At 34.8% G+C, this 23,175-nt stretch overlaps 1 protein-coding gene across 1 annotated transcript in view; it reads right to left on the bottom strand.

The window, feature by feature from the left end:
• LOC136028229 (collagen alpha-1(II) chain-like) overlaps nt 1–23,175 on the bottom strand; it is a gene marked incomplete in the record, with an annotated part of 194,538 nt that overhangs the window by 148,287 nt on the left and 23,076 nt on the right. The window contains 1 exon segment of the mRNA XM_065705953.1: nt 5,016–5,165. Within this exon segment, the coding sequence (XP_065562025.1) occupies nt 5,016–5,165 (150 nt within the window).

Here is a 23,175-nt window from a genome sequence, read left to right as displayed (position 1 = left end):
GCACTCTATCCCACATTTAAGTGCTAATTTCTAGTCATAAATTTATAGCTCGTAGTGTGGGTATACGGACCCGAAGAGTTACTTTGGAGGTCCATGTAAGGCCATTAAACCTTTAGGTGAGGTCTCAATAAATCCGCAGCTTTACTTTGGAATCATGAATGGAATAATTTCTAATCATTAAAATTGTAGGTAGTAGCGTGGTCCCCCTAAATCTTGATGCTCACTCTTAGGTATAAGCAGGCGTCTCCCCCAAAAACTTGTTCAAACTAATGTTATATTATTTATCAGTCTAATAAAGAATTTTACAAGATGAAATGAAATGTTGTTTAATGAGCTGATAAGCTCTTATTATTTTCTAGACTCAAATACCGGCATTACCAGCTACACCAGGGACTTACATCGATAACGTATTGTTCCCGCCACCCATGCGAATTCGTGATAATTCGGGTATGGCCCAAGCGGAAAGTGAACATGGGGTGGATTATAGTGCGGGGGTGAGCCCATTTAGTATAGCTCCCCCCCCCAACTTTGACGTAGATAGTTTCGTGAGGGATCTTGGCCTCGACGTAGACATTTTATACAATCTTTTAGAACAATTGCCACCCAGCGAGATCGAGAGGGTGCTAGAAGAAGCAGTGCCCACCCCTCACAGTGATCTGGGGAACCAGAACAAAGTGGTAATGGCTCACCCCTTTTTGACCTAAATTGTATCTTGTAAACTCCGCTTTGAGCAATATTTATGTTTTTAGAGCTGATTTTGGAAACCCCTTCAAAACTCTAACAAGTGGTAGCATTCATATAGACGCAGTAGACATAGCACACTCCTATATCAGCAAGATTCCGGCACCCTTTGAAAAACAGATTCGGGAGGTGGGAAGAAGGGATAGTATAAAATCATCCATCACTAAAAAAATTATAATCGAAAAGTTGGATGACATGTACTCGCGTTACAGGCAAACAGAGAGGCGGACGCTTTAACCGGACTTCGATACGGGCTTATAGTGTTTCATGGGTATTAAGTCCTTGTCGCAGGTCATAAGCCCCAGAGAGATAATGCTAGTAAAACGCATTTGGATGATTTGGCATTTAATGGGGGTGGAGAGAGGGCAGGGTTTCCTAAAGTTGATTTTAACAATTCAAAGGGGCAATATCCTGCAACATTAAAGGGGGTAGACATTTTTGAGAGGACAAATGGACATTTCAAGGTTGGGATTTCAGTGTTCCACTTCGATACAGAGATAAAGAAGGTGAACTTAAAAATAAAAAAGGTGAAATATAGGTGAAATCCATTGAAGCGGTGAAAAACTGGGTATGGCTTGTTTACAAGCCGGCCAAAGACCCTAATATAATCAGACATTTCTTTCCAATTCCCCGCATTAGTCGGGTTTATGTGAGGGTAAAAAGGGGCGTGGATGTGAATGGTATTATTGTCCAATATATCAATCTAGATTCCGTAGTGAGTTAAAATCAAAACATCACTTAATGCACTGTAAACGTCATGGATACCAGTCCGTGGAGACGATTTCTGGTGACAATACCATCTTGCGGCTTAAGAGCTTTCATAATTTACTCTTACAGAGCGACAAGGTGGCACTAGATAATAAGGCCAAACTCATAGATTTGTGCAATCAATCGAACTCGAATCGTGTTAAAGAACATGAAGCCATTGCGGTCTCTTAAGCCCACGCGCAAAGAGGCTGGAGTAATACCATGCAAATTGATAGAGGTATTTGAGACATTGGGTGGGAAAGATTATGTAAGCGCAACTATGATTGCACTTATAAAAAGAGTTATTAAGTTAATTTCAATTTTGTGTACGTAAATTATCCAATGACTCTATCACCATAAGACGAGTTGGCAATTAAAAATGAAAATATATGTCTGTGTGTGTCTTTGTGCTTTCGTGTGTCTGACTGTGCGTTTGTGTTTTCTATGTCTGACTTAGTGTTTTTATGTGTGTTTTTTTTCGTCTCTCTCTCACCATGCTTGTCTGACTGGGCATCTGTTTGCATGTCTCTGTGTCTGTCTTTGTGTTTTTTTTTGGTCCTGACTCTGTGTGTTTGCGTGTCTGATTTTGTTTTTGTCTCTCTCCCACCACACCTGGTTGATTGAACGTATGTTTGCATGTCTCTGTGTCTGTCTTTGTGTTATCCGGTATCTTCCTCTGTGTGTAAATGTGTGTGAATTTTGTTTTGTGTGTTGTTTGCCTCTCTCCCACCATGCTTGTGTGACTGAATGTATGTTTACTTGTTTTTGTATCTGTCTTTGTGTCTTTCCATTTCTCACCCTGTGTGCTAGTGTATCTGACTTTGTGGTCTTGTGTGTGTTTTTTGTCTCTCTCCCACCATACCTGTTTGATTGAGCGTATGTTTGCATGTCTCTGTGTCTGTCTTTGTGGTTTTGTTTGTTTGACTGGGTGTATTATGTGTGACCTTGTGTTTTGTGCGTGTTTGTTGTATTTCTCTAACCATGCTTGTGTAACTGGGCGTATGTATGTCTGCGTTTGTCTTTGGGTTTTTGTGTGTCTGACTCTGTGGGTTTGTGTTTTGTGTGTCTGACTTTGTGTTTTTCTGTGTGTGTTTTTCGTCTCTCTCTCTCTCTCTCTCTCTCTCTCTCTCTCAACATGCTTGTGTGACTCTGCACCTGTTTGCAGGTCTCTGTGTCCGTCTTTATGTTTTTGTGTGTCTGACTCTGTTTGTTTGACTTTGCATTTTTGTGTCTGTTTTTTGTCTCTCTTCCACCGTGCTTGTGTGACTGAGCGTCTGTTTGCATATCTCAGTGTCTGTCTTTGTGTGTTTGCATGTCTCACTCTGTGTATTTGTTCGTCCGACTTTGTGTGTTTGTCTCTCTCCCACCATATAATTGTGATTGAGCGTATGTTTGCATGTCTTTGTGTCTGTATTTGTGGTTTGTGTGTGTGACTGTGTGTTTTGTGTGTGACTTTGTGTGCTGTATGTGTATTTGTTGTCTCCCTGTCTCTCTCTCTCTCTCTCTCACCATTCTTGTGCGACTGGGCGTCTGTTTGCATATATCTGTGTTTATGTTCGTATGACTATGTGTTTATGTGTCTCACGTTGTGTGTGTGTTTTTGTCTCTCTCCCGCCTTGCCTGAGGGACTGAGGGTTTGTTAGTATGTATCTGTGCCTGTCTTTGTGTTTTTGAGTGTCTGAATCTGTAGGTTCCGTCTCTGACTGTGTTTTTGTGGGTGGGTTTTTTCCCCTCTCTCACCATGCTTGTGTGACTGATATGGATGTTTTAATGTAAACGTTTTAAAAGTAATGTCTTCAAGGACTGCAATCAACATTAAACTGTTAACAGCTAATAGCGATAGCTGAGTTGATGGGGATTAGTATTGTAACTTCCTTGCGAATTCCATTAATTCCCCCATGAAATTTTTTTAGCTTTTCTCACTTCATAGGCTTCTTACACAACTCATTCAAATGCTTAAGAACACATTCATTCAAATGCCCATTCAAATGCTTTATAAACAATTTTTTGCTGCATTTTTTTATTTCTTTTTGTAACCCCTCTTCTTGAAAAAACTAGATACGGCCTTGCCCACATTTTGGTGCTAATTGAAATCTAGAATTGTCATCGCAATCGCTCTCTCTTAATGCATAAGATGTTTTTTTAATTTTTAAAATTATAAACAAATATGGCACACATGTTAAGCATTTGGATAAGGCCGTTAAAAGCACAACAAATGAGATATATGAACTTTTTGGCATCTAGGAAAATAATAAATGCAGAGACATCAACTTGGGGGGGGGGCTTTTTTGCATCTAGAAAAATGATAAATACCTTGACGTCAACTTTGGGAGGCGGCGGGTAGGGGCTTTTTTGCATCTAGGAAAATATTAAATTTGTTTAAAATTTGTTTAAATTGGGTGGGTGGGAATGCAGGGGTGTTGTATTCAGATATATTCCATCCAATACATACTGTGCAAAAAAAATTGAGAGATTGTTTTTGCTGAGTTATGTGCAATTTTATAATACTTAGAATCAAGAATTATTTTAATTATCTGATTTTTTTCAACACAAATTTTTACACTTTTAAATGTTTAATTTTGATTTTCCAGGGAGCGGTGCCTTAATATAATTTTTTTAAAGCACTATTCGCGGAAAATATCTATTGCTTTTGTCAAAATCCTCTTTATGAAAAGCTAAATTTATATTTATTGTAGCCTTATTGTTTTTTTTTCTTCACAATCTCATTATTGGTATACCATGCAGATGCAGAAATGCTCTAACCTAGAATACCAGTAAAATCAAGTGCAATATCGCATATGGATTTGACTCTTCATCCATATCCATCTTCATTAGCCTTATGGTTACATTTTTTTGCTGTATCCATTGCGCATTAAAGTCAAACCAATAGGTCAGCGGAGCCACACTTTTTGATATTGAAAAAAACACCTTTTCTGAGGAGCATTTTCATTAGAAATGTCTTTTTCGGTATTTTCATTGTAAAAATGGAAACAAACGACAAATTTGCTCGAGACTGTAAAAACTAATCTCTAAAGTTTAAAAACTAATCTCTTTTAAGTTTTGTGAACTGACGTTACTGGGGAAGGTATCAGCTTCAATCAGAATTATCAAAAACACTATGTTCAATATTTGAGTTTTAAATTTTTTGTATCGAAAAGTGCCATGAGACTGGCGCTCTTGGACATTCCTGAAAGACTATCAATGCCGTATCCAGAGAGAAGTTTATATGGTTTGAATCCCCAGAAATTTTAGCCCGACTAGTAGAAACTTTACAAAATGCACATAAAAAAACTTTTGGTGCGTTTCTAAAGTTTTTATGTGTACCCCTCCCCCAACAAACATCCTGGATACGCCCTGGACCACTGTGTCCTTGATTATAGCATAACTCTATATATTGGGATGCTTTTTCACAAATTTAATGCTCTTGAATCTGCAAACTGATAAAAACTAATCAAATCTGAAAACTACCTCGGATACATTCAAACGATGAAATCGATTTGTAAATTCAATGGGATGCATAAAATTACCTTGCTTCCATTCCACACTTTGCACCGTGTCTTCTGCCACTACCATGACTATAGATATTACAGGGTCTAGGTACCATTTTTGTTACAGTTTCTGTCCCATTAGGGACTGTACAGGATATTGTTCGAGTTACTACAGTAGTACAAAAATTCCTAGAAGAAAGACTTAGATTTTGAAGAAGTCCAAAACTCTGATTAGAGATCCTTAGTCAATTAAAAATCATACTTCAGGAAAATTAATAAAAACGGAATAATGAAAAATACAAATAATTGAATATTGTTTTTTGGGTCAGTAAGTTCAGATTTTGACCTTGCAAAGTGATATATGGTAAGACAAAATAACTGAAACTGAAAAATGAATGGGTTGAATGGATCTCAAAATTTATTTGAAGCTAAGGTATATTTGTTACATAATTGACAATTCTACAACTAGTCAATCAGTGGAATTAGAGACAGATTTGTAAGCTAATGTTTTATTTCTCGTGAAGTTGAATGGCCAAAAATATAACACCTTCGGATCCCTTGTAAAAATTTGCTAAAGCTAGGAAAATTACACAGCTTTAGATAGTATTTTAAAAGTTAGCTTAGCCTTTCCTTTAATTCACTTATGTTTCCGTTTCTTAAGACTCACAGCTCCAGAAGATTAAACTTGCTTAATTACCTTTTCAGTTAGTTCTCTGTTACTATTTTTATGATGCTTATATAATATAAATATATAAACAATAGTATTGTTTTTGTAGCTAGTCTTAGTTAGTGATTATTAGCTTCTCTCTCACTTTATCGGTAGGACCAAATTTCTATCCTTTGGAAAAAAGTAAAATTGTATCTATTTTTTTCAATTTGATTTTTTTTTTTCAGTTTTACCACATTGTTGCTCTTTCTTTATTGTTAGTTTTATAATTTATCTTTTAGTGCTTGATGGGTGATGTTAGTAGTATGGCCATAGGCACCACAAACTCTAAACCCTTATTTGGGAACTAAATATTGTCTATAGTCCTTATTCTACTGCTTGAGGCATGTCCTACTTAAATATCAAATAAAGAAAACTTGAAAAAACGTTCTTTTATTTAAATTCAAGCCGTACTATTTAATGAGCAAGTGTAATGAATTTGAGAACGGACTCATTGACGTAATTTCTGTTTGTATGTAAGCAGTTTGTTAAAATGGTATAACTATCAGTTTGAAGCAAAACTTCAAAATGAATAAGCGATCACTGGATAATGGTTTTTATGTAAGTAATTTCGAATTATATATGTCTCAACTATTCATTTATCCTTTAAATACTATATAAATCCAAATTTTTCATAGATCAAAACTTGCATTTAAAAGACTCAACATCACATGTATGTGATGAAAAACTTCGAAAAACATTTAGATATCAATATAGTGTGCGGTTTGAACTTTCATCTAATTTGGCAATCTAAATGGTATACCTTAGCGTGCATGTACCTGGCGGATAAAATAAGTTCATACTGTAATTTTGGGACAGTTATCCTTGACAGTTTTCTTTCGAATAGTTAAATAATCGATTATTTTTGAATAGACAGCAGTATGAAAAAACATTAAATTGCTTAAAGAGCAAAACAACTGATGATTGCAAAAAATATTTTTATAAATTTTAACAATGGGATTACAACATTTTGAAACCCCGCATGAATAGTGCCAGGCCCATTATGGTTGGTAAAAGGAGAACTGGAAGATATGAGTTGTGTGGATATAAAGCGATGTCCAAGTTTGGCTATATATTGCTTATGCATGTGTTTTACATTATATGAAAATATATATCGCTATTTTTCCTTTATTAAGCCTTATAAAATCATACCAATTTCAAAAAAAGTTCCAGACCATGCGTAAATATCGTTTGACTTGCGCATATATCTCTCGAATTTTAATCTATTGAACTCAGCGGGGTGGGCTAGGTTTTTCAAAGTGAAACTTATGATATGTATGGTTGAGTAACAAATTAGAGCAAAATGTGCAGCCAAGTTGTCAAAATAAGTTGAGATTTTCAAGGGATATTAGTTTAAGGTTCACAAGTAGAGGATTTTTGGGAAAAGAGTAGAGCTAAATCAAAAGACAATATCTGTAAACGTGTTACCAAGTATCATACCTACAATTCCAGGGGTTATGGAGGATGAAAGGAGAACTTAGCCCAGATTTTATCCTTCCCCGTCAATTCTGAATAAACCCTGCTTTTATGCTTCACTGGGATTAGATCTAATGGAATTTCCTAGAGTTCCTAGAGGATTTATTTTTATATTGTTTTACTTTTACTCGTTTTAACTTAATTTTATTATGTAGATTCTAGGAGACCTCTGGTAGGAAAACACCATTACAACCGCCGACAAAGAGATACAAAGCAACCGGTTACCACACATTTTGCTTCCTCTACACTACATGATTGGGGTACGGGCAAGAATTTTTATAAAAGTGTTTCAGAAAATCTCAGGTCCGGTGCAAGATCCCTCGGCGAGCGATTGAAATCTTGACAAAGTGGGAAATTCTTAGAACAGTCGAGAAACACTGTATCACTCATCAGTCTTTACCCGGGTCAGAAACGAAAGACATCACTCCTATCAAAGAAGAAGAAGCCAAGGAAGAAAATTGTTTGACGAAAGAAGGATTTCTTTTTCTAGACTGAAATGTAATGTCTAATACACAAGGATTACCATCCATCAATCACTTAACTTCATCTTTAAATATTTTCAATGCAGAAAATGTTGATGTGAGTATAAAACATGGCTACTATGAACAACTCTACCCACAACAACCGCTCTCTGAAAACATTCACTTTCAAATTTATTCCAATGAAGATTATTTCGTGGATTTTTTTTTCCACATTTATAGTTCTACATGTGGTAGTCAAGAAATCTGACAATGAAATGCCAAGTCTTACTGATGGAATATCCAGTCTTACTGATGGAATTAAAATTGTGTATTCCCTAATTTATTTCGAAAAATCAGATTTTACACAAATGGAGCATTGGTGAGCACTAGCAATAATCTCTCAAACTATATGAGCTACATACAGTTCATGTTGATACATGCAGTGAATAATGTTGATACATACAGTAAATATGATCAAAAATTAATCTTAATTCCTGCTGTCGACTTTATTTTACGAACAGAGGCATTTTACGAAGCCATTTTACGAATTCGCACAGCAGAGATAAAAAGAGACAGATATCTAATAGTAATTTTCAATAAATTTTTCCCCAAAAAAAAGCCTGAACTAGACCATGCAATCTGCTCCAAAATAATTTTTCTTGACACCATAAGGACCTTCAATAGCCACTCTTTGTACAGTATTGCGATATTTGACTCCCACTTCCGAAGATATCGCATGTGATAAAAATTCGCTTTGTTCGCGCAATTTTAAGTTACAGGAAATTAAGAAAAAATGTCGAGAAACTGCAACAGATGTCAGCTATGTTTACGGGCCATTGTGGCCTTTTTTTCAGCTGATGAATGAAAGTTTATAGTATTGTTTTTTTTAAATAAAGTTACCTACTAATTCTAGAAGTTAGGCTTTGTCACAGTCTCAATTATACATCCTCGTGAAGGAGGTGAGATCACAGTTTTTAGGTAGCTTAAAAAGAGTTCAACATGAAACGAAAATTAGAAGAAAAACGGATCACAAAATGTTTCACAGACCATAGAAAGGTTGAAAGGATAAACATATGCATTTTATATATATTTATTTTAAATATCACCAAAGAAACAAATAGATTTAAGCAGCGCAGCTGATCGGGTTTTTAGGAATATTTTAGGGTAATTTGGAAACATTAGGATAATAAACTAGGATAATTTAGGAATTTTTGCGTTCACCGTAGATTTTGTACTTAAGCTGCTACTCTGTCTAGAAATAGGGTTTTCTGGAAAAAGAACAACCATTTACAAAATTCAACATAATAGAAGAATGATTTTTTTTTCTATGGAATTCCTGAAAGAAAATAATGAACTCACAAAAAAAAATATATTAAAAACTATTTCGAAAATTTATCTGCCTATTTTAGGGACGTCCGTGAGCGGGCTTGATTGTTTCACTGTTTGTCCCAATTTTTTAGGAACTGAAAAAATTGGACTGAAAAATCCTGAATCACAAGGGCTGTTTAATTACAACAGGAAGCTCTTTTAAAACTACTAGGAACTTCAGCGTGAATAGCAAGGTATTGAGGAGGGGGAGAATCTCTTTATATACAAAATAGCTTCTATCTGTTTTAGTGTTGCTCCTTACATGTATTTGAATTTTTTTTTATTTAAAAAATGATAAAAATGAATACTTGTCCTACAACTTGTTAACTGAAATACTATGAACCACTAGGCTAATAAAAACATTAAAAACGTGCATTTCACTATCGACATGGCTAATTTATAAGTCTTTAACCTATGTCACATTTCACAAGTAGCCTACTTCAACAATATAGGACTATCGGTCCTGGAATGTTGCTTGCACTTGGCATGCAGATTCATATATATTTTTCCATTTTTAAAGTTGAAATTTCTGTCTGTATATGACGTCACTTATCCTGCCTTGTCTGGGATTATTAAGTGGAACTTATCCAGTAACGAACCCAGACCGTTTTAAGAAGTAATTCTCCTCGCCCCCTGACGTGCATTACGCCTTGTGAAACACTACGGGCAAATAAATTGGGCTTATCGAATAACATATCTTGGAATGCTCGAGTGCACTATTGGATTTGTTAGATTATAATTTTTCATAACAAATCCACCGGAAACAAGCACTGCCACACCCTTTCTGCCTCCCTATGTTTGCTTTTGCTTATCATGCCCAAGGAGCTATGATTATGATTAAACAAAAAAAAATGTTCTCTCACCTGAAAGTGAAGAGGAAGATTAAAACTTACAACGAACAAAAATTATTACGTATATGAGGGGGTTTCCCTCTCCGCAATACCTAGCTCTTTGCGCTAAAGTTTTATTTTTTGTTCCATTTATTTAAGAGTGACTCCTGAATCACAAAGGCCGTCTAATTAGAATAATGAGCTCTTTTAAAAGTATTAAAAAAAACTTTACCGTAAAGAGCGAGATATTGAAGAGACGGTGACCCCCTTATATACATAATCATTTCTCTTCGCTGAAAGTTTTAATGTTGCTCCATACTTTCAGTTGAAAAAGTTGTTTTTTTTAATTTAATATCTGATTGTTTTTTCACTTAATACTGAAAAATCCGGCTCCCACTCCAAGGAAAATTCCCTTCCCCCACAAAAAATTCTTCCATGGAAAGATCCTCCCACATAACCCTCCCACCTTCACCGGAAGAATGCCCCCTGAGAACGTCTGTATACTTCCCAATAACCTATACTATATGTAAACAATGGGAAAAGTTCGTAGCTTACAGCCCTTCCCCTGGGAACTGTGGGGGGTCAAGTTATCCTCAAAGACATAGTTATTGAATTTTTCGACTATGCTGAAATAAATGGCAACCTCAACTTTTGATCGGGAGAATTTGGGGAAAAAATGAGCGTTGGAGCTGCCATCCAAAAAAGGCACTACAACTTTTGACTTCCGATAAAATGCACCTTCTCCCAATCTTCTACGATAACTGGTTCGATACGTCCAACCCCCCCCCCCAAAAAAAAAAAACACACACAAACAAATATACGTGAAATATGTGAAAGATACGTGATCTTTCTTCTAGCAAAAAATGCAAAATTCCGCATTTTGTAAATAGAAGTTTGAAACCTTTACAGTAGGGTTGTCTGATAGTGTCATTTTCATCAAGATCACTTGATGTTTTTCGGGTGTTTCCCCCTTTTGATAAAATTGGGCAAATTTTCGCAGGGTCGTACACTTTGATGGGCACCATTAAGTTTGATTAACTTTACATATTTTGAATCACCTTCAAAATTTGATTCGCTTGATGTATCTATTGTTATCAAGACACTGCTTCTTAGAGTTTCGGTTACTACTGAGCTGCATCAATCCTTACATTGCAGTTCGTTACCACGAACTATTTGAACCAACTATGATTGCTTTGAGCACACCAAAAGAATGAAAACACTGAGGTGGGATCTCAAAAATGAGTACAAAACCCGTTTTAAGCTTCCATGTATAAGAAGCAGAGTCAAAAATCGGTTGAGAGCAAAAAATCGTGTACACCTACAACGACCAGCATACAACCCTTTGCTCGTGCCAAACATGTTTATTCCAGTTATCTTTTAAAATTAAGCTACTTATCATTAATTTCCAGAACCATGTAATAAAACAGACATCCATGGAGGTTTCAATAAATGATTGCACTTGAATTTCACAGTTTAAAATGTTTCCTTATTTAAATCAGGCAATAAAAACGGCATGTAACATATTACCAAATCAGTTTCTTAATTCAACCCTAACGGCTAGCCAATTACTGGAACCAATTAAACAGATAAATTGGGCTATTCGACCTTACATTCAAAGGCCATTGTAATAAGAGAAGCTCAAGAACGATACGCAATTTGAAGCGGTGTCGTTGAATTTGAACGTATAAAAAAAAAGTTCTTTATTAGGGAAGTAAAGAGCGAAGTTGAAACTCAAAACGATCAAAAACTATTACTTGACAGCCTATATAACATATATCAATAAAACTAGTGCAAATACATAAACTGTTGATATTTTCCTATGTTTGTAGGATTACAGAAAACCAGCGCTGTACTGAAAACACAAAAACTAAGTAAATAACAAGCATATTGATTTAGGAGTCCAAAGTAAATACGTAGTCTCGCAACAACAAACTGTTCTATAATAGTTGTCAATGTCCTGCAGGAGCTGAGATATCAGTACACCATATAATTAAAAATATCTAAAAATTTAGGCATAAAAAATAATAAGTTTAAAGTCACTATAGAACATACAAAATATTGAGTTGATTTATCAGATAGCATCTTGGTCTCACCTAGCATTACTCGAAATGAAGAATTACTCTGGAAATCCAGTTATTTCTTCGTATAAAACGGAGAATTTTAAATTGTGATACAAATTCTAAAATAAGTCTTAGTCTTAATACTAATAAGATTCTTTTAAATCGAATTTGTCTGCAACATAATCATGAAATGTCCAGATCCAAATATCCTTTTCAGATCCAAAACGGCGGTCAATCATTGATCTGAGCTAATTGAGCAGAAAGAATGCCAAAGTAAACGAAAAAAAATATAAAGCAACAATCTAAAAATGCTTTACTTTTATATTGTTAAAAGTGTTCTTAAATGGTTTACTTTTGCCGTACCAAAACTCCTATATCGTTTTGTGTTTTCAGTAAAGCGCTAGTTTTCTGTAATTCTACAAACATAGGAAAATATTAACAGTTGATTTATTTGCACTACTGTTATTGATATATGTTATATAGGATGTGAAGTAATAATTTTTGTTCGTTTAAGTTTCAACCTCGCTCTTTAGTTCCCTAAAAAAGTTTTTATTGTTTTAAAAATAATCTTTGCCCGTTTTAATTTAGATTTAACGTAGAAAGTAACACTACAATGAACTTGTTTATTTGTTTTTTTTTGGGGGGGGGGCAGCCCCTTCATATACGAAATAATTTCTGTTCATTTTAAGTTTTAATGTCGCTCCTTACTTTCAGTTGAAAAAACTTCGGTGCTTCCTTGTTACATACAACACAAGCGAGAAATTATATTGCGAACATGAGATAATAACCGGTTTTCACGGCCTTTATACCAGGTTCGACTCGGTGGGAAAATATATTGTAGCTATATTTCAATTAAATATTTAGTTGCTAGTTTGGTTAGGTTAGGTTAGAATAGGTTTGTTTATGTTACAGATTTAATATATGCTATGCTTTACCCCCCCCCCCCCCTGATGTGGAAATATATAGCCCAAGTTTGTTTCTAAACTATTATATTTTATCTTTCATAGGTGTATTTCGTTATGATTAACCTAACTTCAATTCTCGCGTGAGCTCTATATAACAAGGAAGTATGAAAATTGTTTTTATTTAATTTATCATCGTTTTTCAAATAATGCCTAGAAATCCATTTTAAACACAATGCTATACACGATTTTTGAAGATGGTCAACCTCGACAGTTAGGAAAGAGTAACTATTTTTTCTAAAGAGATTTTTAAGGTTTTCAAAACATAAGAAAAATGTTGGTATGTCTAAATTGCTTTACTAATCATCCCCCCCCCCGTTAAACACCAAAATACTTTAGACATACAGGTGTAGAATAGCAATAAACAAAAAAAAGTTGGAGAGTAACCTGACAACTAGAAGTATATCGTAGAAAAAATTCAAATAAGTTTTTATTGCTATGATCTCTAAAACAGTTTTATTATGTCTAAATAGCATAAAAAGTAAATAACATGAATAAATAAATGCAATAATAAGTAATCTTCTTTGAAGATGCAACTTTGAGTAGCTCCAGAACCACATGCCTACACTCTTCAAACCCCTAAGTGGGAAGGGGTTGGGGTCCGGGGCGTATTTTGTTCCAAAAATAGTGTATGCAACATTTCACAATTCACAAAAAATAATAAAAATATTTTAGCATACAAAACTTTTATTAGCATAAAAATAATCATATATAAGGAACAAAACCATAATAAAAAAAAAAAAAATACCGGATCAATGATTTGACCACTTGTCATTCTGACTCAAAGTTTAACGCGCCACTACGGCGGAGCATGATCGAATTACAATCTGTTGTTTTTATAGGATCATAATTGTGTAACAGTACTTATGCACTATACCGCCAACACTCAAGTTCTTAATCCATTGATCCATTGTAAAACCAGTTTCTTTCGTTAGTTTTTTCAGCTTAGCGTGAGACAAGACAACAGCAAGTGACAGAATTGATGGGAAATATATAATTTGAGCTATAAATTTGTCCATTAGTTTATGATAATACCCAATTAGTTTATAATAATAGCCAAGCATGTTTTATAATAGCCAATTACAAATGTATTTTCTGAACAAGGTCCAATAACTGTGCTTTTGATGACGATACAACCCTCTATAGTCCCTATTTAAATACATCTAAGTAATATCAATAATATGCAGAGTAATTGTACCTAACACATATTGCATGTAACCCGCTATACTTTACCCCCCCCCCTTTCCTAGGAATAAAAGGAAGTTTTCTTCCTAAGTCGTTTGTTTCCAACAGTTCGTGATAACGAACTGTAGTAAGGAGCGACCCGGCTCAATAGTAAACGAAACTCTAAAAAACGGAATTTTGATGCTAAAATATGCATCAAAAGAATCAGATTTTCATGCTGATTTTAAATATATAAGTTTCATCAAATTTAGTCTTTGTCATCAAAAGTTAAGAGCCTGAAAAAAATTGCCTTATTTTAGAAAATAGGGGAAAACACCCCCTAAAAGTCACAGAATCTTAAGGAAAATCACACCATCGCATTCGGCGTATCAGAGAATCCTAGAGCGAAATTTTCAAGCTTCTATCTACAAAAATGTGGAATTTCGTATTTTTTGCCAGAAGACAAATCACGGGTGCGTGTTTATTTGTGTTTTTTTTTTTTTTTTTTTTTTTTTCTTTTCCCCAGGGGTCATCGTATCGACCAAGTGGTCCTAGAATACCGCAAGAGGACTCATTCTAACTGAAATGAAAAGTTGTAGTGCCCTTTTTAAGTGACAAAAAAACTGGAGGGTACCTAGGCCCCCTCCCACGCTCATTTTTTCTCCAAAGTCAACAGATCAAAATTTTGAGATAGCCATTTTGTTCCGGATAGTCAAAAACCATAATAACTATGTCTTTGGGAATGACTTACTCCCCCAGAGTCCCTGGGGGAGGTGCTGCAAGTTACAAACTTCGACCAGTGTTTACATATAATAATGGTTATTGGGAACTGTACAGTCGTTTTCAGGGGATTTTTTTTTGGTTTTGGGGCTGGGGTTGAGGGGAGGGGAGGGGGCTATGTGGGAGGATCTTTCCTTGGAGAAATATGTCATGGGGGAACAGAAATTCAATGAAAAGGGCGCAGGATTTTCTGAAATTACTATAAAAAAAAACAATGAAAAAATAAACATGGAATTTTTTTTCAATTGAAAGTAAAGAGTAGCATTGAAACTTAAAACGGACAGAGATTATTACGCATATGAGGGGTTCTAAAAATACTTTAGCATAAAGAGCGAGGTATTTAGGAGGATATAAATACCTCGCTCTTTATGCTATAGTATTTTTAGTAATTTCAACTATTTATTCTACGTGACCTGACCTGATTCAGGGCTCATTCTTAAAGAATTAGGACAAAACTTACGATTTAGTTTAAAGAACGAGGCATTAACGAGGGTACAAACCCCCTCATATACATAATAAAAATTAATGAATATAAAAGTTTGTTACGTAAGTTAATTCTTAAGTTACGTATATATTTTACTAATAAAAAAAATTCGTTAAAAATTAAAACTTATAGTTGCCTTTTTATGTAACCCAAAAATTGCATGGCAACTAGGCCTCCTTCCCCATCCCTTATTTCTCAAAATCGTCTGATCAAAACTAAGAGAAAGCCATTTAGCCAAAAAATGAGTTAATATGCAAATTTCATTTTAATAATTTATGTGTGGAGAGCCAAAATCAAACATGCATTAATTCAAAAACGTTCAGAAATTATATTAAAAAAAACTAGTTTTTTAAACTGAAAGTAAGGAGCGACATTAAAACTTAAAACGAACAGAAATTACTCCGTATATGAAATGGGTTGTCCCCTCCGCAATCCCTCGGTCTTTACGCTAAAGTTTGACTCTTTGCCACAATTCTGCTTTTTAAAACAATTAAAAGCTTTAGCGTAAAGAGCCAGGGATTGCAGAGGGGACAACCCATTTCATATACGGAGTAATTTCTGCTCGTTTAAGTTTTAATGTCGCTCCTTACTTTCAGTTTAAAAAACTAGTTTTTTTATATAATTTCAGCAAGAGTCTGTCTTTTTCTCATCTTTTCAAAGCTTCAAAAAGCAGTTCCGGCTTTAAAAAAGGGTTCTTTGGATATAGATAGATGATCGAAAAAAGGCTACTGTCAAATACAAACTTAATAAACAGTTTTAAGTGGTAGAAGCTAATTGCAGAAGAATTTGCACAAAGTTACAAAAACGGAATAACAAAGACTTGGCGTATTATTTTTATATTTCAATTGAAAATTCACCTACAAAAACTTGCATTTGACACACGCACTTACTCCAATCGTTAGAACAAAATAGAAAAATACTACTGCCAGCCCATTTCAGATGGGGGCTAAAGTTTTAATTTAACTCATTGCTTTTTTAATTAATGACTAACTATCTTATATGGCACGTAGGGGGGAAGGCAAAGTATTTTTTTGTAAGGAGGTGGGGCAATTTTGTTGTATTTTTGATTTTATTGCATGAAAATACCAAGCAAAGTTTTTTAAAATATCTGCCCCCCTCACATTTATAGTGCTAGTAAGAGTCGGATATCCACACTATCTGAAAAAATGCTTCTGATTTTTTTTCTTTATCTCCTAGATAAAAATTAGTAGATCGAATTACGTATTAGTTGAAGTGATGTTGTATTGACTCTAAAGTTATAAGTCGTGATTAGAAAAATACCATTTTATCGGGTTAACATTTTTTTCTACTAAATTAAGAAAAACTTCTGAATATATTGTTTTGACATGTGGAGATTTGATTCTAAATGTAAAGCTTCAGCAATCCACCAATTAGAAACGATTCTTACTATAAATAAACTCTGGAAAGGGGATGTTGCTGAGAAATCTTTATAATGTAAATACATTGTTAGTTGTAACTCTAAGCATAAAAACACGTACTTAATTGGGATAAGTGTCAAAAAAAAATCTTTTTCAAGATCTAGGTATAACAAGTCGAAATAAAGTAAGCGTGTATTTAAACGAAAGTTAGAGACATTAATTCCGTGCAGGGAAACTCATTCTAGCCCGAAAGGATTGCGAAAATAACTAAGAAGCATAATTTCTTTCAAAAAAAGCTTATTTTTAGACCAAGACCATATCTAGGGGGAGGGGGGTAGAGGATTTGAAACACCCCTAAACATTTTGTACGACTTGTAAAAACGCAACAAAAATGGATATAAACAAGTTTTTGATGCATTTTTTAAGTTTTTTAAACCTCCTCCCGAAAAAATACTCCTTTCGAAACAAAAAACTTACCTATGACTTTAGAATTGTTTTTGACGCCTTAATGACCTATGTATATTTCAGTGAATAATGATGAATAGAGACCCTTTTCAATCCAACTTGTAAAAACTCCTTAATAGGTTTTACATTTATGGTTCAAGGATTGATAATACTTTTATCACTGAATTATTTGTAATAAAAAGAGCTTAGCAACAATCAGAAGAAAACACACACATTTCAAAGAATTTTGGCCTATTAAAATACTAATCATTCTGACTTTTACGAACTTTTTAAGAGATTTGCATCTTTGCTGCTTAGTGTGCATAAGTAATATCTTTTAACTGATTATTTGTAATAAAATGAGCCTGAAAATGGTTGGCAGTAAACCAATACATTTTACTAATTTTTGAGGATTAAATTGGCATTTTATGGATATTTTAATAGGTACTTATATCTTTTTAAGATGCCTTAAAAAAATTATGTTAAGATTCTGAGAGTTTTTCCATTCCTTTTAATCCAAATTGAAAAGAAGGAAGCTTTAGTACTATGGGCTTAATGGACGATTCACCTGTAGGGGACTGAAGTATCAAATTGTTAGATCTTACTTTTGTATATACAGAATAGGATTTACTCTTGACTTGCATAAGATTTACACTTGATTGTAAATATTCAAACCCCAGCAAGTTTAATCCTACCCCTCAAAAGGTAATCTCTTAAAAGAAAATGCAAGGAATTCCCTTTTCCAAAGGCATTTCTAATGACAACTGTAACCAATAGGCAGCTTTGCGGTTAAGCAAGGTTACAGCAACAGCTTCAACCTAGTAAAGAACGAACCCCATCTCATAGTAGTTGGAAATCCAAAAACGCCTTTTGAAAACAACTGTCTAGTGAGAAAGAATTGCCATTTCAGGCTGGTTTTGGAATATTAAATATTATTTTGGTTAATCTTTACAGTAAAACTTCATTACAGAAACAAATTTCAAAAAAGGACCAGAAACCCCTTGAAAATGGCGTCGGAACAAAAAAAAAAGATTAGTTATGTTGATTTAAATTCATACACATATGCATATATATATATATATATATATATATATATATATATATATATATATATATATATATATATATATATATATATATATATATACATCTATATATATATATATATATATATATATATATATATATATATATATATATATATATATATATATATATATATATATATATATATACTTTGATCTTATTGATTTTTAGTGAAAAAGATTTAATCATGTATGACATTTCGCTGAAAAATCCCCCACATGGTTGCGAAACAAACGAGGTAAAACGCGTTTATATGTAAGAATATGGAGGTAAAAAAGTTGAAGAGGACATGGTCCCAACAGCTTTCAATTACCCGGCTCAATAGTATCCGAAACTCTAAAAAATATAACTTTGATACCAATAGTTACATCAAAAGAATCCCATTTTAATGCTGATTTTAAATATATAGGTTTCATCAAGATTAGCCTCGCCCATCGAAAGTTACAAGCCTGAGAAAATTTGCCTCATTTTAGAAAATAGGGGGAAACACCCCTAAAATTCATACAATCTTAACGAAAGTCAAACCATCAGATTCAGCGTATCAGAGAACCTTATTGTAGAAGTTTCAAGCTACTATCTACAAAAATGTGGAATTTCGCATTTTTTTTTGCCAGAAGACAAATCACGGATACGTGTTTATTTGTTGTTTTTTTTTTTTTTTTTTTCAGGGGTGATCATATCGATTCAGTGGTCCTAGAATGTCGCAAAAGGGCTCATTATAACGGAAATTAAAAGTTCTGGTGTCATTTTTAAGTGACCAAAAAAATTGGAGGGCACCTAGGCCCCCTCTCAAGCTCATTTTTCGCCAAAGTCACCAGATCAAAATTCTGAGATAACCATTTTATTCGCCATAGTCGAAAAACCTAAATACTGTGTCTTTGGGGACGACTTACTTCCCCGCAGTCCCCGTGGGAAGGGCTGCAAGTTACAAACTTTGACCTGTGTTTACTTAGAGTAATGGTTACTTGGAAGTGTACAAACGTTTTAAGGGGGATTTTTTTGGCTTGGGGGGGATTACGTGGGAGGATATTTCCATGGAGGAACTTATCATGATGTAAGAGACTTTCAATGAAGGAGGCGCATGATTTTATAGCATTATTAAAAAAAAAAAAAACAATGAAAAAATAAATATGAAAAGTTTTTTCTACTGAAAATGAGGACAAGAAATTATTACGCATATGAGGGATTTACCTCCTCGTAATACCTCGTTCTTTGCGCTAAAGTATTTTTAGTAATTTCAACTATTTATTCTACGGCCTTTGTGATTCAGGGGTTATTCTTAAGGAATTGGGACAAAATTTATGTTTTAGTGTAATGAGCGAGGTATCGATGAGGGGTGAGCCCCCTCATACTACTACTACTACTACTAATAACTCATTGCAGCACCAAGCCGCCAAAGGCCAACACAGCTACGCACGCTCCTCCTCCAACCTAATCTATTTAAAGCCTCCCTCTTTACACCCTCCCAGGAAGTTCCCATTTGCTTTAAACCTTTATTTATGACATCCTCCCAACCCAGACAAGGACGACCTGCTTTCCATGTAGCCCCAGACGGTTGGCCAAAAAGTACAATCTTCGGTAATCTGTCATCCTTCATCCGTAGAACGTGGCCTAGCCATCTCAACCTTTCTTTCATTATAGCCCCAGAAAGCGGGATTGAACCACACTTTTCGTACAACCTAATGTTTGAAATACGGTCAGTCAGCCGGGTACCCAGAACAATCTGTAGGCAATTTCTCTGGAAAACATCTAGTAAATTTTCATCTGCTTTTCGGAGCGCCCATTCTTCCATTTTTTGGAGCCATTTTTGACCACTGTCATCACTGTAGCTTCCAATAGTCTAATCTTGGTTTGTAGACTTATCTTTCTATTCTTCCCAACTTTTTTGACTGTGAAAAAACACTATTCTACTTTTAACATTTTCACCTCTCCCACCATCTTTACTAATAATACTACCAAGGTAACTGAAGCTCCCAACCTGATCAATCTTTTCGTTACCCAGTGTCACCTTTTCATCTTCACTTATTCCTAGCCTTAGTGACTTAGTCTTCTTAACATTAATTTTCAAGCCTATTTTAGCACCCTGAACTCGTAAAACCTCTAAAAATTCATTCATTTTGCTCACACTTTCATCTAATATGCTTAAATCATCAGCATAATCTAAGTCCAGGAGCGTTCTTCCTCCTCATTTATTTCCATGGTCTCCAATTGCCTTTCCTGTGCTCCTTAAGACGAAGTCCTTCAAAATGATCCATATAAAGGGGGATAGAACACAACCCTGCTTAACTACTGATTTAATACAAAACCAGTTGCTAACCTCATTTCCTACCTTAACCGCAGCAGTTTTATTCTCGTACATAGCGCAAATCACTGTAATATATCTTTCTGGTATACCATATAACGATAAGACCTTTGTTAATGCTCTTTTATCAACAGAATCGAAAGCTTGCTCATAATCGATAAAACTGAGGACCAAAGGTTTTTGACAACGAAGGGACTTCTCAATTATTAACCTAAGAATGAAAACATGGTCGACACATCCTCTACCTTTTCTAAAACCGCATTGTTCTTCCCTTAAAACTTTGTCTACAACATGTCTCAGTCTAAAAAGTATCATATTACTCAGTAATTTGCTACCTACAGAGACCAGACTAATGCCTCGATAATTACGACGCTCACTCTTGTCACCTTTCTTATACAGTGGTTTAATTAATGTTTTCCTAAAATCATTGGGTACTTCCCTTTTTCAAAAATCATGTTCATAATCTTCAGTAGCTTATTCCAAACCTCAGAGCCATCATATTTAAGAAACTCATTGATTATACTATCAGCACCTGGGGCTTAGTATTTTTTAATCCTTTTAGTACTGTCGCTAATTCTTCCTCACTAAACAAATCTTCCTTCACATCCAAGGTATCACAAACTTTTTCATTTTCGTCTACATCTTTTCCTGCAACTGTATCTCGGTTTAGCACATTCTCAAAATGTTCATCCCACCTTTCCTTAACTTTTTCCTTATCACTAATTGTTGCCCCATTTCTATCTTTAACTGGGACTAGTCCGGATTGGTTACTCCACGCCATAAAAACATACGAATATAGAAATTCACCACGTAAGTTAATTCGTAAGTTACGTATATTTTTTACTTATGAAAAGTTCGTAAAAAATTAAAAGTTGTAATAGCCTTTTTAAGTAATCAAAAAACTGGAGGGCAACTAGGCCTCCTCCCTCACTCCTTTCTTCTCAAAATTTTCCGATTAAAACTATGAGAAAGCCATTTTGCCAAAAAAAAGAATAATCTGCAAATTTCGTTTTATTTATTTATGTGCGAAGAGCCAAGATCAAAACATGCATTAATTCAAAAACATCCAGAAATTAAACCAAAAAAACAAATTTTTTAAATTAAAGTAAGGAGCGACATTAAAAATTAAAACGAACAGAAATTACTCCGTATATGAAAGGGGCTTTTCCTTCTCAACACCCGCTCTTTGCGCTTAAGTTTATTACTGTTTAAAAAAGTAGAGTTAAGAGAAAGAGTCAAACTTTAGTAGCGTAAAGAGTGAGGCGTTCAGAAGGAAAAGCCACTTTCATATACGGAGTAATTTTTGTTCGTTTTGAATTTTAATGTCGCTCCTTACTTTCATTTAAAAAACTTGTTTTTTTTGTTTAATCTATCAAAATAAATTTAGGATGGCTCTCTTATGAATGGGCCTTTTGCGAAACCTAGGGCCCTTGCTCCTGGGGCTACACTTACCATTTCACCCTGAAGAGGCAAATTTAGAACTGTTGAGTCGTTCTGAGTAAAATGGATATATTCTAATACACAGACACATCTTTTAGTTTTTATCAATTCCCATTTTAGGCTTCGGGTGTGTCTAGGCGTTCATAAAGCGTTGAATTGGGAGCAACTTAATCGATTTCGGCCCTTAAAAAGGAACTAAAACTCAGAAATTGGGGCCAAATGAGCGTATTCTGGATTTCCAATGACAGTTAGGAATCTACGAAGACCTCTTGGGGAAATTCTAGAGGAGACACCGATCTCTGCTATGATTTGTACTACTTAACATCCTGAAGAGGATTACAGAGATAAATCCAACCATCGGTTAAATGTTTAGTTTCGTTCCAAGTGCTCTAAAGCGCGCATTAATGCATGTTGCAAGACTCTGATGATCGCGTATTGTTTCTTTGTTATTATTAGAGAAGCGCGTCCATTTTTTAGCTTTCTAAAATCCCCTCCAACGAGACTAAAAATATTTAAAGTGGGCTTGCTTACAGGTAACATTACCTATAGAGCAAAACATATTTGTCTATGAGCCCCGCGGGCAGCAGGGCAAGGTCTGTATTCTATATGTATTCACCAAAGAGTGATAAAACTAAAAAAAGGGGATTATTGTTTATTAAATAAACATAGAATACAGACCTCACTCCGCTGCCCGCGGGGCTCATGGACTAATACGCTTTGCTCTATAGGTAACGTTATCTGTAAGCAAGCTCACTTTATGCATTTTTAGTTTGCCCCATGGAGGAGGAGGCTCAATCAGAAATGGATGTGCTTTTCTAGTAATGACAGAGAAATAATATGCGATCATCATAATCTTGCTATATGCAGTAATACGCGCTTTAGAGCAGTTGAAACGAAACTAAAACTTTACCAAATCATCTAAGATCTGATTTATCTTCAGCTAGGGCGTTTCCAAGATTTTTGTTGGGGGGGGGAAGCATTTTTTCGGGAGGTTTTACAAAAAAAACTTTAAAACCACATAAAAAATTTGTTTATATGCATTTTTTGGTGTTTTACGAATCAGACAAAGGGTTATTAGACCCCTGGATACAGCCTTGACCTTGAAGTAGCGTACGTGGAAAAAGAATGGCTAGAGCATACTTGCTAATCCCGATTTTTGTAATTCTGTGCCTTATTAATCCTCATCAATTAAACCATGACAGCTGAGTCGCCACCATCTAGACAACGCACACAACGACAATTATTCAATTCATATCA

The sequence above is a fragment of the Artemia franciscana genome, chromosome 6 (genome assembly GCF_032884065.1).
Source record: "Artemia franciscana chromosome 6, ASM3288406v1, whole genome shotgun sequence".
In the NCBI taxonomy this organism is placed as follows: domain Eukaryota; kingdom Metazoa; phylum Arthropoda; class Branchiopoda; order Anostraca; family Artemiidae; genus Artemia; species Artemia franciscana.
The sequence above is the reverse complement of the archived record's forward strand: the minus strand, read 5'-3'. Positions and strand labels throughout refer to the sequence as shown.